The following is an 18,454-nucleotide window of genomic DNA, read 5'->3' as shown; positions in this document are numbered from 1 at the left end:
AAGCAAACTGTACCTACTTTACACAGTGAGAAATATACATCAGAGCTTTGTGGTAAATAAAGTTTAAAAAATTGTATTTTAAAATATACGGGAGGGTTCTCGAAAAAGGGATTAAATGCGTCCCATATATTTTTTGCTGGGACAACGGGACACTTTAGAGAAATAAGGGAAAATCTTTTAAAATAAAGAACGTTTGGCCACCCTAACCTAGAAGGCAGCCTCAACGCACAGTGGGACCCCGATGGAGGAATCAAAGCCCGAATAGAAATCACCAGATCGACCTTCATTAAACTGATATGCTTGCTGTGCTGGGCCTATCGACCAAACTGCGCGTCATCAAGTGTTACATCTACCCTGCTCTGTTTGAAAGGAGTAGAGGTGTGAGAGGAGAAGGCTGCTCAGAATATCTTGGATGAACCACGTGACTAACATCGTAGTTCTGCAGCGGATCGGCCACGATAAAGACCTGATGAAAATCGTGAAGAAAGGGAAATCAGAATATTTCGAACACATCATACGCAACGAGAAGAAATATCGAATACTCCGCAACTCATCATGCAAGGCAATATGTTCGTGAAAAGGGGACATGAAAGCCGTCTGATCTCTTGCCCAAACAATCTATCTACGTAGTACAGTCATTAAGTTCTAAGACTGACCGCATGATGGCGCTGTGGTGCACTATAGTGCATAAGTGGCGCCGTGGTATGGTACTATGTCAGTTAGTCTCTCATCCCTGCAAGAGACAGTTGAGTGCATGCACTGGTGGCAGACATACGGTCGTTGTTATGACGGTGATTTGAGTGCGCCTTTTGGACCATGATATGCCACAGTTTGAGCAAGGGGCAAACATCAAGTTCTCCCAGAAATTAGGCAAAACCACTGCCGAAACGTTTGAAATAATGCAGCAGGTTTACGGTGAGGACGCATTGAGTCGCAGTGTTGTGTTTAGGTGGCACCGACGTTTTGTGCAAGGACGGGACAGTTTGGAAGATGATGTGCGTATTGATCGGCCGCAAACAGTTCGAACGAAATGCAAGATACAAGAAGTTTTAACGTTGGTGCGTGCTAACCGCTTCCAATCGGTAGACGGTCTCGCAGCAGCAATAGGGGTCAGCCATGGTACTTGCCACAAGACCTCAACATGTCTCGTGTTACCCAGCACAGTGTGCCACGAATCCTGTCGCAAGACCAACGTGATGATCGCATGACGATTTGTGGTGACCTCATCAGTAGTGCTCACGATGATCCGACGTTTCTCAACCGGATTATAACTGGAGACGAAACATGGTGAGTCCTTTACGATCCGCAACTGAAACGACAATCCGCCACCTGGAAAACGCCATCATCGCCACGATAGAGAAAACCACAACAAACCAGGCCAAAAGGCAAGGTGATGCTGGAACTGTTTTTGATTCAAATGGAGACGTTCATATGGAATTTCTCCCAGACGGTGCAAAGGTAAACAAAATCTGCTACAAGGAGATCCTTGGCCGTTTAGGCGATGCAATTCGCCGTAAGCGACCTGGGCTTTGGCGTTCAAGGAATTGCCTGTTGCTACACGACAACGCTCGTTGACATCGATCTGTCCTTGTCCAAGAGGAACTTGCAAGGCAACAGGTGACAGTTTTGTCACACCCTCCGCACTCACCTGATCTCGCACCATGCGAATTTTTTCTCTTTCCTCGCCTGAAAGCACTCCTACGTGGGCGCAGATTGCAGTCGTCCGAAAAGGTCATGGCGGCCACAAGAGAAGCCATACGGGAACTTCCTGCCAACTGCTTTCAGCGGTGCCCCTAGCACCTATGCCAACGTTGGCAAACGTGCATAACGGCCAACGGAGACTATTTTGAGGGTGGATGTGGTTCTGTGTAGGTGTACGCCGTGTAATGCGGCATCGTGTGCAACATACTGAGTCGTGTGGGTACCTAACCTCCAGCCGTCCAATCTCAGAAATTAATGACTGTACTACGTATAACCAAACTCTGCGCATACACCTATTTCAAACACCCACCTAACACCTCCGCGATGCAGTCTACCGTTACGCCCAGAAGACATAGCACGCGGCCATTTTTATTAACTTATTGTATAGGTGCAAGTCCAAATACCCAAAGTAATCCAACTGTTTTGAACAATTCAGTCGACTATAAATGATCCTCTTTACTTCGAGACTTGTAATATTATATTAGTTCTCTATGTCACTGTTAGCATATTGAACACCTCTGGTGTGCACTCCTTGTCGTCGAACGAAAATAACTTCGTCATATAAAACACCCAGGTATTGAACATCTGGATATCGTCGTTGCGCCTACAAAAACAGCATGTGACTTTTATGTATCGGAGAAATACTGACCCGCATTACATATCTCATCATCCTACACTGTATGATTTTTTTATTTTCTCCTAATTCTAAGCATGCATAATCTAATCCAGAGTACGGGAAAATACTTTACTATTGGCTTTACGTCGCTCATAGCTGCGCGCCCCTAACCGCACGGCCAACTCGCCCAGTTAAGGGAAAATTGTTTTTAAAAATATTAAAATGGTTTTAGCAGATTTATAGCGTGACTAATAAGTCCCACCAAGCACTGACGGCAAACACTCAGTAATATATTACATATTTGTTTTGAAAGTTCCATTCGCATTTTCAGTTTGCTCACTTGAGGTGTAAGTCCTTGAAAACAGTTCTTTTTGTTTGTGAAACACATTGCTAAACCACATTTTTCACAAAATATAATGGTTTTTCCCTTGCATGAGGGAAATTTACACTGTTGTCGAGTGTCTCTGTGAATTAGTCGGTGTTCCAAACGCTCTCGACGGACTGGCAGTGGAGGGCAATCTGCTGCCGGGGCCCTCTTTATGTGCTCTCTTTCAACTTCAAAACGTGGCCGTCCTCATTTTGGGGTGACTGGTAGCCCCACTTGATGGATGATAATGCCAGTGTCGTGATATTTTGAATGCCCAGCCGGGCAGTAACTCTTCAGTACAAAATCCAGGCATTCACAATTGCGACATTTAAGAAATGGTAGAAGAGTTTGATGCACCATTTCTCAGTTTTCATAATGATTTTATAACATGTCATGATTGAGTCCACCAGATCAACCCCTCCTTTATCACACCACTCCATGACCAGACTGCATAATGTGACGAATTAGACACATCCTCATGTTAATATATATATATATATATATTCGTACACCCAAATATCAAACAGCACGTTTAGTGTATCTGAACATGAACACAAGACTTACCGGCAACAATACGATTTTTTCTTAGCAACACGAGAATCCAATTTTATGCTGTTATTGCATATGATTTTAGCGCAAATATTGAACTCCCTCCTCCTGTGGAGAACATTCAACTATTTCCTCCCGCTGAAGTGTTGTCAACCTTATAGAAAATAACTCCTACCCGATTACTTCCTTTTAAATGTTCCTTCTTCGTGTTATTATGTACAAAGGTTCATTTTATATTGTGTAATTATAGTTACAGAGAACAATTTATCATGTGTCTGAATTGTCCCGCCATTCAGAGTAGGGTTTAACGAACGAGAACAACATTGAACCTTAGATGACAGTTCTTTACCAGCCAAAGTTCTAAGCAAGAATATTTTCACATGTGTAATAGCAACTTCTGGCTCGGTGAGGAAAGCAACTCCTCATTTCCTTAGTACGCCTCTTCAGTGATGCCTAGGTCATCTATGACAGCTGATGGCGGAGATGTTGAGGATGCAACCAGCCTTAGGGCTGAGGACCAATCATACATACACAGGAGTTTTCGCAGGAGCAACGGCGATGTGGAATATCCCCCCCCCCAACTCTCCAGGGGGCCAAGTTAAAATTGTTTCGGCCCTGCATACGATTATTATCGTTACTTGTGCTATTCTCAAACATTCGCAAGTTGTATCTATCTATGTGTGAAAACGTTTGCAATTACACTTATATGCATGCCTTTTTGATTTGGCAGATTTGAATACCAACAGCGACGCTGCCTGACTGCTGAAGAATGCCGGTCTTTCACAGTGCTGCCTGCAGACGCTATCGGTGATTTAGAGTACTATTATCCGTCGCCGGGAGAACGACTCTGCTCAGCGCGATGTCCTCCAAATTATCGAGAATCTCCCTCTCTTGATGACTGTGTGCCGTGCCAAGGTCGCTGCCGGAAGGAGTGTGGAGATGGAGATGTGGTTGAACTGGACACCATTGAAGATGTGCAGATTCTTCACGGATGTACTCACTTCAATGGCTCACTTGTTATAAGACTGAAGGTATGAGTAACACTACAGTGGCTTACGGTTGTTCTTTATTTCGTTCTTTCCACAAAGGAGTAAGCTATTGAAAACATGTTTTTAGTGGAAGGTAATTAATAATATATTTAATGCAGCCAAACAGCCATAACTGAGAAGAATAATAATTCATGGGTTACATATTTGCATAATCACTTATAGACATTGTTCTTCTTGTATAGAATTCAATGTGGTGCTGTTCACACGTTTTTCCACATAGTGTGCACTCACAGTCTATACTTGGGTCATGGAAGTGTTTTGATTTGCAGAGTAGGTGATGAAAATCGTGAACTGCTAATCTTGTAATGACATGTCGTAATTCAAAATTAGTTTTTGTCCACGAGGGATCTATCATTGCCCCTGTGCCATAGAAGTCTGGTTGGACTTCTTCTCTCTTCTCCGTCAGTTTTGCCAGCAGTTTCTCTGATGCACCGGAGTTCGGTAGGAGCATACTTGTCCTGAGATGATTCCCTTGCCAGTAGATATACAAGTCTAGATCGTGTCGTTTTTGATACACCTATCACCTTCTTTCTATAGTTCGCTTCCACCCTTTCCAAGGTTGATAGGTTCCTCATTGTTAAATGTGACCAGATAATTTCAGTGCCATAAGTCATTATTGGAAGAATTTTTACTCTGAATAGCAACATTGCTGTCTCCAGACTAAGTGATCTAATGTCTTTTGTTTCATGCATTGCCATCATTGCTTGAATTGACTTTCCTGTGACATGTTTTGTGAAACAATATGCACTCGATTGCAGGGTGATAACTAAATATTTGAAGTCTGGTACTATCTTTAATTTTTTATCTCGAATGAAGATCTCTGCTGAGACGGGTACTCTCCCTCCTTTCCTGAAGATCATGCATGGTGTCTGTTTTTGAGATGTTTATATACAGCTTATTTTCGGAAGGTAACTGGAATTGGGTCAGGGCCGCCGACTCCGGGAGTGCTACGGTTCTCGAACGCCCCCCCCCCATTCCCTAAACATTTTGTGGGGGTACTTAATGAACGTAGGTTTTCGTGGCTCATTGTATTAACATAAAGAAATAAATGTGCTAACTGGTTTAAACCCACTATATATTTTTATTTAATAAAGCCGAGCCTTCCGCCGAATTGCATTGGCATTTGTTTATTTTGTAGGGGTGTTCAGCACTCCCACGAACAGGGGAAAAATATAAAGAAAGAAAGAAAGAAGGAAAGAAAGAAAGAAAGAAAGAAAGAAAGAAAGAAAGAAAGAAAGAAAAAATTGGAGGGAAATTTAATTTTACTCTAGCAATATCAAGTTATGTTACGTGATAAAGCTTCAACTACATACATACAAACACTATCTGTATCATACATTCTGACACACACTCATATAACACCCGAGGAGCTAAGAGAGTCCGTACAGAATTTGTAAAAACTATTAAGTATGATTGTAACTCCTTATGGCACTACTCTATGAAGGTGTGCAATGCTCTCCTCAAACATATACAACAAATTCAAAATTTAAACAAAAATAAATAATCAATAAATAGAACAATATAAGAATATACCCCAAGGTTCTTTCTTCTCTCAGTCTGTACCGTTCTTCACTCATCCGGGAAAAACCAGATAAGCCAATTTTTTTTAGATTTTTAAATGTTTGCAGTAACGTATTAAGGTCATTGCCGTCTATTTTTTGACACTAACAACATAAGTCATTTCATCATAATACTGAAGAAATAGCCAAATTTTACTTCCACATTATACAAGAATATAAAACAGTCCCCGATAAGAACCAGATAACTTGAGTTATCTTGTTAATATCCTGAATATTGTTAATAGAAGTAGTTTCAAACAGATAAGTCAGTTTCTTATGCGTAAAAATTTTTCTGTGGTTATGGTGGACGCGGATATTATAATCTTGTAAATGAATTATACACAGCTGCTTCTGTTAAAACCCCCTGTGGGTGGGGGACGCAGATGCAGAATACACCCACGGTATACCCTGCTTGTCGTAAGAGGCGACTAAAAGGGCCCCAGGGGCTCTCGACTTGGAAGCGTGGGTTGGCGACCACGGGGCTCTTAGCTGAGTCCTGGCATTGCTTCCATTTACTTGTGCCAGGCTCCTCACTTTCATCTATCCTGTCCAACCTCCCTTGGTCAACTCTTGTTCCTTTCCGACCCCGACGGTATTAGAGCATTCGACGCCTAGGGAGTCTTTCATTTTTACGCCCTTCTTGGCCCTTGTCTTTCTTCGTCCGTTACTTCATTTTTCGAAGTGAAGGATCCCTACTTCTTTCCTCTTTTATTCTCTTTGTCTACCACCTGTAAGTGGGGGACGCAGGCGAAGAATTCACGCACGGTATCGTCTGCCTGTCGTGAGACGACTAAAAGGGGCGACCAAGGGATGATTGCATCAGAACCATGAAACTACTTGTGATTAGTACCACCACCCGGGGAATACCATGGGTCGCTTTTACTTGCGCGTAGTACCACTATGTTGGGTACTAAATAGGTTTGTGATTAGTAGCAAACGAGGACTCGACATCTTTTATAGTACATGTGATTAGTAGCACTATATGAGTGACACCATAGGATGAAGGAATCCATGGTTCTGGCTTGCCTATGATTAGTACCCAGTATATGTGGAACACCCCTTACCTAAGCTAGCTCGCCAGTCGCCGTAAATTGCTGTCGGGGGAGGGGACACAGCTACGCCTCGAGGAAGCTTCAAGTGCTTGCGTCACCCAAGCGACCTTAAATTTCGCTGGCACAGGGGCTGGGTGTATGTGTCGTCTTCATCATCATTTAATCCTCATCATGACGCGCAGGTCGCCTATGGGTGTCAAATAAAAAGACCTGCATCTGGCGAGCCAAACATATCCCCGGACACTCCCGGCAAACGCCATTTCATTTTTACTGCTTGCCAGCTTGACTAGTTACGTATTAAATAAACTGATATAACCATTACAAACTAACCTCAATGTAAACATCAGTAATGGAGGTTCCCTTACCGTAGTAAATCGTGAAAGTTAAGATAAAATAAATCAAGATATTCATAACGAAGTCTATTTTCAAGCTAAATGGGGAATTACGAAAAGAAACACACCCTCTTACCTTCTTTTTCTTCTTCTTTATCTGTTTACCCTCCAGGGTCGCTTTTTTCCTCGGACTCAGCGAGGGATCCCACCTCTACCGCCTCAAGGGCAGTGTTCTGGAGCTGCAGACTCTGGGTCGGGGGATACAACTGGGGAGGATGACCAATACCTCGCGAAGGCGGCCTCACCTGCTATGCTGAACAGGGGCCTTGTGGGGGGATGGGAAGATCATAAGGGATAGACAAGGAAGAGGGAAGGAAGGGCCGTGGCCTTAAGTTAGGTACCATCCCGGCATTTTCCTGGAGAAGAAGTGGAAACCACAGAAAACCACTTCCAGGATGGCTGAGGTAGGAATCGAACCCACCTCCACTCAGTTACCTCCCGAGGCTGAGTGGATCCCGTTCCACCTCTCGTAGCACTCTTCAAATTTCGTGGCAGGGCCGCGAATCGAACCCGGCCTGCGGGGTGGCAGTTAATCACACTAACCACTACACCACAGCCCTTCTCACCTTCACCCAATTTAATGTTTTACATTTCTGCCTTTATTTTGATATACGCATTACCATAACCATATTCTTGAAAACAGGGACTCGTCTTGAACGATGCTGTTTATTTACTAAATCTTTGTAGTGTGATATTCAGAGGATCAAGAACTTAATGTCTTTCCTTTCTTTTGCGTAAATGTCTTAAATAAGCAGCAAAGGAAGAAATTGGACGAAATAAGGCCACATTTAAAAACACGCTGCGTTCGTAATTTCACACCAAAAACGTTATTAAATGCATTGTTCGAACACACCACAATTCTACTTAACTGGTGTTATCTAAATAGATTTACAATCCTGCAGAGAAAGAAAATATTCTTTACTTATACAGCCGAAACCGTTTATTGCGACATCGCTTTTAACGTCGGTATTGGATATAACGACGAAATGATATATGAATGATAAACAGCGTGAAGCGAAATTTGCGCACTCGGGCGTCGCAGCGCGACTCCTCACATGCCAGCAATAAAAAAAAATGTCTCTCACAAAAGTTCGTCCTGCGAGTATTTCCGCCAGATAAAGAACGTTGAAGAGTGGCAATCTGGCAACACTGTAACCACATGTAGGGTAACTACCTCTGTCAGCACGAATTAGTCGCGCAGTACAGTTGGTGCAGTGGGTAGAGCTTTGGGTTTGCATGCAGGAGGTCTAGGGTTCGATCGTGGGTTGAGGCGCACTTTTTTATTTGCTAATTTCCATCGGACATTACATACCGTAATACAGTAAGACGTTGTTTCTTAGGTCACATGTATCCTACATTTACGTAATTTAGTAACGCTGAACACGTTGTAACGCATCTAGTAGATGAAGTGGTGCGACGTGGAAAGGGCGTCTTTCAAAGCTGACCAATGAAAACGAATGTTCGTGCATATCTAGGATCGTAGTATGTAAGTGCAAATGGTTTCTAGAGGACGCGCTGCAATCGCTGTTGACGATTTTAAGATGCCAGATGCCATACCACGTGGACTACATTTACGAAATTAAAAAAACATACACCTCAAGCCAGAATCGACCCCCTCGACCTCCTGCATGCTAACCCAAAACTCTATCCCCTGCACCTACTGTACAACACGAGTAATACGTGCTGAGCAGAGGTAGTTACCCTACATGTGGTTACAGTGCTGCCAGATTGCCACTCTTCAACGTCCTTTTTCTCTCGGATATACCCGCAGGACGAACTTTTGTGAGAGACATTTTTTTTTATTGCTGGCATGTGAGGAGTCGCGCTGCGACGCCCGAGTGCGCGAACTTCGCTTCAGCCTGTATAGTGATATATAAACACTGTATTTTTAAAAAATAGCTTAGTACGACATCACGTATATACGACATATCGTATGAAACCACGTAGGTATTCTGAACACATTTTCGGAGAAATGTATCGGCTATAACGTCCATTGTTGATATTTATGTCTTACGTATTTGGGGGTTGCTGACAACAATGTAACGCTTATTATTGTAGAATTCAAATCAGTCTGTCTGTTAAGTAGTCAATCAAGCATCCCAGTGAACATGAACAGGAGAGTGTTTAATAATGAAAAAAGTCACACATTACATAGCTACTAGAAAATTCTTTAAGAATCAAGCAGGCCAGATCATCTGAGTACAAATATATTGAAGAATCTTTACTTAGATAGTTTAAGCAGCAAACAACAAATAATGTCCCGACCAATTAAATCTCTCGCAGTTCCACTCTAAATACTTCACTGTCAATGCAGTACTTATTTTCACTTATGTTTTTTTTAAGTTTTAATTTAATTCTGGTAATTAACCATGTATGCCTTTGCTGGCAGGACCTAGTGTTTACAGTGCACTATGTCTTCTGGTATAGGCTAGAGCGATGTTGTTACTTTCATAGATCTGTCTCTGTCTTATCCTTGGCTTTGACAATATGAAAGTGACTGAGGTATGAGCGATGCTAGTAATGCCATTCCTTATGCAGCCAGTCCCTGCTATGAATTGTGTAAAAATGTTACTCATAGGGTCGGTTGGTGTATGCATTTCAGTGGGCTTGGCAGACTGATATGTAATAGCAAAATATGGCTCGGTGAGGAAAGCAACGGGAAACTTCCCTAGTACGCCTCTTCAGTGATGCCTAGGCCATCTATGACAGCTGATGGCAGAGCTGTTGAGGATCCCACCAGCGGAATCGCTGAGGGACTGAACATTCATAATTAACTATGTTCGCGCGCAGCCTAAAACTTACAAAAATGACATTTTTAGCGAGAACAAAAAACTGGTTTGTGCGATTATCGGTTATAACGACCGCTGATTGGCGATCCCTTCGGAGTCGTTATAACCGATAATCTCGCAAGTCACGAAAAAAAAATATGACTACATAGTGCCAGCATACAAGATGAACTGTCGTATTGGCAAATAGGGTGTCTAAACTGTATGGTTGGCGCCACTGAATCGTGCCCAGCAGTCAGGAAATTACTATAAATGTCTATCTTCAATATTAACAGGGGAGAAAGAATTAGATTGTTGTCTTGGTGACTAGGCCGACTGCCGTAGCCGTGTTGAAGCACCGGAACCAGTGAGATCTCCGAAGTTACATCAATCAATACTGATCTGCATTTAGGGCAGTCGCCCAGGTGGCAGATCCCCTATGTGTTGTATTCCTAGCCTTTTCTTAAATGTCTTCAAAGAAATTGGAAATGTATTGAACGTCTCCCTTGGTAAGTTATTCCAATCCCTAACTCCCCTTCCTATAAATGAATATTTGCCCCAATTTGTCCTCTTGAATTCCAACTTCATCTTCATATTGTGATCTTTCCTACTTTTAAAGACGCCACTAAAACTTGTGCGTCTACTAATGTCATTGCACGCCATCTCTCCGCTGACAGCTCGGAACATACCACTTAGTCGAGCGGCTTGTCTTCTTTCTCCCAAGTCTTCCCAGCCCAAACATTGCAACATTTTTGTAACGCTACTCTTTTGTCGGAAATCACCCAGAACAACATTGCAACATTGGGCGTGTTCAAGATTTGGATGGGTTGCCACGCGCTGTCGGTGGGGGGTAAGGGCATGGAGGAGCGGAAAAGAATTGGACACCCTACCGCACGTAAACACCGGCTCAGGCACACCTCTGTGGAGGTTCGGACCTGCCTTCGGGCAGAATACACCCTTCTTCTTAGTGACTACACTTACATGCCGAGCTGTGGGATATTCGTATAACGGGACAACACTTTAATGTTGTCCGGCTTCATGGTTAAATGGTTAGCGTGCTGACCTTTGGCCCACAGGACCCGGGTTCGATTCCCGGCCGGGCCGGAGATTTAAATTTTGGCTCGGGAACTGGGTGTTTATGCTGTCTCCAATATCCCTATAACTCACACACCACACATAACACTATCCTCCACCACAGTAACACGCAGTTACCTACACATGGCAGGTCTGCACCCGGATAGAAATAGCCACACGAAATTATACTGTAATGTTCTTCATTTTGTGATATTTTCTGAGAAGTCTAGTCGAAATCATGATATTGTGTCTTTGGTATTCCAGGAGGACGAGGACGTGACAGCTGAGCTGGAGAAAAGTCTGGGCTCCCTGGAAGAGATCAACGGCAGTCTGAAGGTAATGCGTGCTTCCTCAATAACGTCACTCGATTTCCTGAAATCGCTGACAGTCATCCGGGGCAACGAGAGTGATACCAACAAGTCAGCTCTGGTCGTCCTCAACAACCAGAACCTGCAGCAGCTGTGGAACTTCTCTGGCCGGCCCACGCGTCTCAGGATTCTGAACGGCGGTCTCTTCTTCCATCACAATCCCAGGCTATGCCTATCAGAAATTGAGAAGCTACGGGAGATTTCTGGAGCTCCAAATTACACTAACTTAGAAGTTGCTCGAGAGTCGAACGGCGACAAAGCTTCTTGTGAGGTCAAGAATCTACATACAACCCATGTCGTCATAAATTCAACGTCGGTTCGCTTTGAATGGGATAACAGTATATCCGAAAAAGAGTCTCTTATCGGCTATACGCTGCATTACATTGAGAGCGAAGATCTGAATGTCACTATCCATGATGGTAAGGATGTCTGTGATGTTTGTAACTGGGTAGTTGAATATATCATGTTGACAACAGAACGAGCTAATCTCTCTAAAATACACTTTCAACTCTCACACCTAAAGCCGTACTCTTTATATTCCTATTACGTGAAAAGGTATGGAGTTGCTGCGCACCAGGCAGAAGGGCGTAGTGAAATTCAACATTTTCGAACATTTCCCGACCGACCTTCTATCCCTCGATTTCTGAAAGCAATCAACAATTCAAGTTCGGAAGCTACCTTAGTCTGGGAGCCTCCACTTCACCCCCATGGTCACATAACTCACTACATCATCCTCGGTCGCTGGCAGCCTGACGACCGTGAGTTCCTTAGTCGGAGAGACTTTTGCAGGTATCCCTTGAGTCACGACGATGTGGACGATTATATTGGAACTACATCAACTGCTGCTCCTAATGTCACAACTGATGACGAAGATTGCTGCCCGTGTGTTACTGAAAGACGCTGTGTAAGCACAAGCCAGACTATGAATTATATGTACCAAGCGGAAACGTTTGCGGATGAAAACGAAGTCTGTGCTGACGAAGATCCTTTCTATGCTGTTTTCTATAGTACCAGATTATTCGGCAATGGTGGTGGAATTATTAAGATACAACAGGAATATAATCTCATGACCATAACTGATGACAATTTCACTTCATTTACATTCAACACCTCCTCCTTTGAGCTAGGAGACACTCAGATGTCAGATGGAACTTACAGGCCATTTCTTTTGAAGGTAGATGCTGCTCATAATTCAACTGTTCTAAAAAATCTCAGCCATTTTGCTGAGTACACCATCAAATTAGTGGCTTGCAGAACGCCGTACGGTAACTTATCGGGTGATGAGATGTACGAGAAGTGCTGCAGTCCTGCCAACATGGTAACTTTCCGCACCAGAAAACTTGACTCTGCTGACGTTATTAACTCAGAAAATGTGAAGGTAGAGAATATGAAAAATATAACAGGCAGTGTGAGGATCGTATGGCCTAGTCCGCTAGCTCCCAATGCTATGGTAGTTTCGTATCATATCGAATATCGCCGTACAGACATCGAACACTCCATCCCTAAAACCGTATGTATTAGCAATTTAGTTGATACGGAATCTGATAGATCATATGAGCTTCGAAGTCTTCATCCAGGGAAGTATGCTCTTCGCATTCGTGCGACATCACTAGCAGGGGAGGGAAGATTCACAAACTTTATTAATTTCATTGTGCCAGATGAAGAAACATCATCCATATTCGGTAGTCGTTTAGCTGTACTTCTAAGTATTCTTGTTATAGTTCTCATTGCACTTGTTATATTAGGCGTATTCTTGTGGAGGAGAATCAGTCAGAGTTCACGAAGTGATGTGTTAATTACAACGATTAATCCCGAATACATCAGCTTATCATCGTACGTTCAAGATGAGTGGGAAATAGCGAGGGATAAAGTGGAGTTAGTGAAAGAACTCAGTCATGGTTCATTCGGGACGGTTTACGAAGGAATCCTTCGCCCTGCAAATATCCGATGTGCTCTTAAAACTGTCGCTGAGAAAGCTAACGCCATGGAAAGGATAGAATTTCTCAATGAGGCATCCGTTATGAAATCCTTCTCTGCTGGCCATCACGTTGTACGACTCCTCGGCGTTGTCTCGAAGGGTCAGCCTCCTTTGGTAGTCATGGAATTGATGGCTAGAGGAGACCTGAAGAATTTCCTTCGTTCAATCAGAGAGTTCCCTCAAAATATTTTAGATCTCTCAAGGACCCTCCGCATGGCAGCTGAAATAGCTGATGGCATGGCATATCTGGAGGCTAGTAAATTTGTTCATAGAGATTTGGCTGCCAGAAATTGCATGGTTGCCGAAGATCTTACTGTTAAAATAGGTGACTTTGGTATGACTAGAGATATTTATGAGACAGATTATTATCGCAAGGGAAATAAAGGATTTTTACCTGTTCGCTGGATGGCGCCTGAGTCACTTGAAGATGGTGTGTTCTCCTCGCAATCTGATGTTTGGAGTTATGGTGTAGTACTGTGGGAAATAGCTACTTTGGCAGAGCAACCGTATCAAGGCCTTGCTAATGAACAAGTTCTTCATTTCGTATTGGATGGGGGATTACTAGAAAGGCCAGAGAACTGCCAGGATATTTTATATCAACTTATGTTGGCCTGTTGGCAGATACGCCCAGCAAATAGACCCAACTTCCAGCAGCTGGTCGGTACACTTGAAGCTGTTGCAGATTTGCCCGAAGAATTCAGGAAAAATTCCTTTTATCATAGTATTGTAGGTCAACAACTTCGGGAATCAGAGCATATAGACGAATCAGGACCAGCGACGAGATACAGTTCATCCGATGAAAATCAAGAGCTCCAACCTCTGACTTTACAGGAATTCGTTGATGATCACGTACAATCAAGGTCAAATTCGACCCTTCCCTTCCCACCTATTTTCAAGGAACCGTCATACGTCAATGTTGATAGGAAGTGATTTCTAGAAGTCTCGTAACTGAAAAAATCTGTGATATTAGATTAAGTTATTATCTGTGTACAGTCATTCAAAAATATAATGAGAGCATGGTATGGTAAGTTTGCCCACATTTAATGTTTTATCAGACTAAATTTTAACTTTTATTAAAATACGATTCACTTCCTATGTAGATATCAACACTGTGGGGTTAAAAAATGAGAAGTCATTGGGCTTATGATTGGCGCTAGAGGGGTAATACCTAAGGAGACGCTGACTTCCTAAGAATAAAAATTTAAAAAATTGGCGGCAGGCTGTCGCTATTGTAACAGCCGAAGGGTTTTGAGGGTTGCGTACACTTACTTATTAGAAAGAAAAGACAAATATTAGGTGGATAATAAATGTTATTCAGTAGACCGTGGTGCACTTAGAATGTGGGTAATACAGTAACTCGGTGTCCGACTCGTTTGCTGAATGGTCAGCGTACTGGCCTTCGGTTCAGAGGGTCCCGGGTTAATTCCCGGCCGGGTCGGGGGTTTTAACCTTCATTGGTTAATTCCAATGGCTCGGGGGCTGGGTGTTTGTGCTGTCCCCAACATCCCTGCAACTCACACACCACACATAACACTATCCTCCACCACAATAACACGCAGTTACCTACACATGGCAGATGCCGCCCACCCTCATCGGAGGGTCTGCCTTACAAGGGCTGCCACATGAAATTCTTCTTCTAGTAACTCGGTGTAGTATGATATGAAAAATAAGAGACATAAGTCAAGAGTTCTCTTTTTCTACTACCGCTTTTCCCACATCTGTGCGGTCGCTAGTGCGAACTACGATGCACATGTGGATTTGGCCCTGTTTTACCGCCGGATGCCCTTCCTGACGTCAACCCTGTGGAGGGATGTAATCACTAATGCATGTTTCTGTGGTGGCAGTGTGGTGTGTTGTCTGAATATGAAGAGGGAAGGGTTGGGACATACGCAAACACCCAGTCCGCCGAGCCAGAAGAATTAATTAGAAGTGATTAAAATCGCCGACCCGGCCGGGAATCGAAGCCGGGACCTTCTGAACCGAACAGCAGTTCGCTGACCATTCAGCCAACGAGTCCGACATAAGTTAAGAGTTCGGGAGTAATATTACAAGTAAACTTGTCTTGTAATAAAGTCGTATTTGATGTGGGTGCACCTTCATTTATTTCAGAGTAGTTGTATGTATGTTGGGTATTCAGCCCGAAGGCTGGTTTCATCCTCTGCAGCTCCGCCAACAGCTGTCATAAATAGCCTAGGCGTCACTGAAGAGGCATACTAGGGAAATGAGGAGTGAGGTAGTTTCCCGTTGCTTTCCTCACCGAGCCAGTCGTTGCTATTACATATCAGTCTGCCAAGCCCACTGAAATGCTACTTATTGTAAATTGTTTTCGCTGTTTCAAATTTCTCTCATCATTCACTTTTCTGCTTCAACACGTGTTTGTCCAATCCTAATGATTTTTTTTTTTTACCGGGCGAGTTGGCCGTGCGCGTAGAGGCGCGCGGCTGTGAGCTTGCATCCGGGAGATAGTAGGTTCGAATCCCACTATCGGCAGCCCTGAAAATGGTTTTCCGTGGTTTCCCATTTTCACACCAGGCAAATGCTGGGGCTGTACCTTAATTAAGGCCACGGCCGCTTCATTCCAAATCCTAGGCCTTTCCTATCCCATCGTCGCCATAAGACCTATCTGTGTCGGTGCGACGTAAAGCCCCTAGCAATTAAAAAAAATGATTTTTTTCCTTGATTAAATTTGATATTCCATACAACTGACCACGGTGTATTCACAACGACAGCTAAGCTCCAACAGCGCGCGACTCAACACAGCGCCATTTTATAACAGAGTACGCCATTGACGTCACATATTTAGCACAAATTTCGCCTTACTCTGAAGCGCTATTGCATGTACACTGCGTTTCAGATTTTCTTTGTTTTTTGGAACAGGTAGACTCTTTTTTTTTTTCTGTCAATTGAGACATTAAATTAAACATTATCTCTCCTGGCTCAGTCTGGTGGTATTTGAAGGTGTTCAAATACGACAGCCCCGTGTCGGTAGATTTACTGGCACGTAAAAGAACTCCTGCGGGACTAAATTGCGGCACCTCGGCGTCTCCGAAGACCGTAAAAGTAGTTAGTGGGACGTAAATCAAATAACGTTATTGTTAAACATTATCTCGGCGATATACGCGTTCTTCTCAGACACTAAAAGCGTCTTAAATTTTTCTTTCCATGTACCGGTTGTCGAGGAGCGTAAGTCTACGTTAAAAAACCCCTGATGTCATAATGCTGACCACAGCGGACTCCGTGCGATTATTAGACACGATTTGTACTCCCTGACATGAAATACCGTGTATTGGATTTCCTTTTTCCAATAAAATCAGAAAGAAAATGTCAGCCTGTTGGTTGTCAAGTTCACGTTTAATCATATCTCAAACCTCGCTTAGATCTAAACAACGGTAACGACTCAAAACTCACGACTACAAACTATAGGGACATTCTGTTATCTGTTTACCCTCCAGGTTCGGTTTTTCTCTCGGACTCAGCGAGGGATCCCACCTCTACCGCCTCAAGGGCAGTGTCCTTGAGCGTCAGACTATGGATCGGGGGATAAAACTGAGGAGGATGACCAGTACCTCGCCCAGGCGGCCTCACCTGCTATGCTGAACAGGGGCCTTGCGGGGGGGGGGATGGGAAAATTGGAACGGATAGACAAGGAATAGGGAAGGAAGCGGTCGTGTCCTTAAGTTAGGTACCATCCCGGCATTTGCCTGGAGGAGAAGTGGGAACCACGGAAAACCACTTCCAGGATGGCTGAGGTGGGAATCGAACCCACCTCCACTCAGTTGACCACTCCCGAGGCTGAGTGGACCCCGTTCCAGCCCTCGTACCACTTTTCAAATTTCGTGGCAGAGCCGGGAATCCAACCCGGGCCTCAGGGGGTGACAGCTAATCACACTAACCACTACACCACAGAGGCGGACATTCTTTTATCTATGTAAGGGATTGTCACTCGCCCAAGCGCTGCGAGCTAGCCTCCCGCCAGGCACTGCCAAGTTGGTGTCAGAGGGCCAGTGCCTTAACCGTCTGAGCCACTGTGCCCAGCGAAAGTAAAGTAACCAGGGGCGGTGCGTGCTATTGTCGCAGTGTTGCACAACTCCCGATAATTTTAGACTTCATTTGTCGTTTTATCTTCTTTTTTTCTTTTTGTTTAAATAACCTAACATATATCCTAAACTATGTTAGAATCAACCATCTTTGGTCGTTCGCTGTACTAATGCTTCTTAACGGACCAATAAATGCTGGTGGCTTCGAATCGAAGTCAGGGGGTTTGCCTTCCTACGGCAACTCCCAAACAGACTGCGCGGGGTATTGTACCTCAGCAGGGACGAGCCTAAGCCTGCAGGTAGCACGCCCGCCAGTATAGGTCTCAGGGAGTTGCACGAGACTAGCAAGTCCCCTATCGAGAAACAATTCCAAAATTCCTCGTTAGATTGCGCCATTCTGTGGAGATGACTTCATGCCAGCTTTCTCTCCTCTCGCAAAAGTATTTTATTTTCCATTTTCTTTATTTACAATTTTTACTTGACGTCGCACGACGCAGATAGGTCTTACGGCGACGATGGGATACGAAAGGGTTAGGAGTGGGAAGGAAGTGACCGTGGCCTTAATTAAGGTACTCAGGGCTGCCGACAGTTGGGTTCAAACCCAGTACCTCCCGAATGCAAGCTCAGAGCAACGCAACTCTACGCACGGCCAGTTCTCTCGGTAATTATTTTTTCCACGCCATACCAGACCACCCACAATTTTACCAACATTTCGCTTCAATGAAAAACAGGAGAGCAAATGTTCATTTCAAGTGAGGCAATAACTGTACTGTAGTTATATTGTATAATTAGCCTCTTATTTCCTGTGTTTAAATTGCCGGGTATATTTCAGTTTTAGTAGGAATGTATTTCATTACTAATCGATAATAGAGTATCTTGTTCTTTCTGTAAGCTCCTCATATAAAAATTTGATATTGAATTTTTTTGGTGCAACACCCAGCGCCAGA

General features: G+C 43.7%; 1 protein-coding gene across 1 annotated transcript in view; it reads left to right on the top strand.

The window, feature by feature from the left end:
- The window catches only part of LOC136883370 (insulin-like peptide receptor), a 97,954-nt gene extending 80,871 nt beyond the window's left edge, over positions 1 to 17,083 (top strand). The window contains exons 2-3 of the mRNA XM_067155640.2: positions 3,964 to 4,264; positions 11,389 to 17,083. Coding sequence (XP_067011741.2) covers positions 3,964 to 4,264; positions 11,389 to 14,400 — 3,313 coding nt within the window. The 3' untranslated portion in view covers positions 14,401 to 17,083. The remainder of the gene's footprint in view (positions 1 to 3,963; positions 4,265 to 11,388) is intronic.
- Positions 17,084 to 18,454: the final 1,371 nt, after the last annotated feature.

Source organism: Anabrus simplex, chromosome 11 (assembly GCF_040414725.1).
Source record: "Anabrus simplex isolate iqAnaSimp1 chromosome 11, ASM4041472v1, whole genome shotgun sequence".
Classification (NCBI taxonomy): domain Eukaryota; kingdom Metazoa; phylum Arthropoda; class Insecta; order Orthoptera; family Tettigoniidae; genus Anabrus; species Anabrus simplex.
This window is presented reverse-complemented; position numbering and strand designations above follow the sequence as displayed.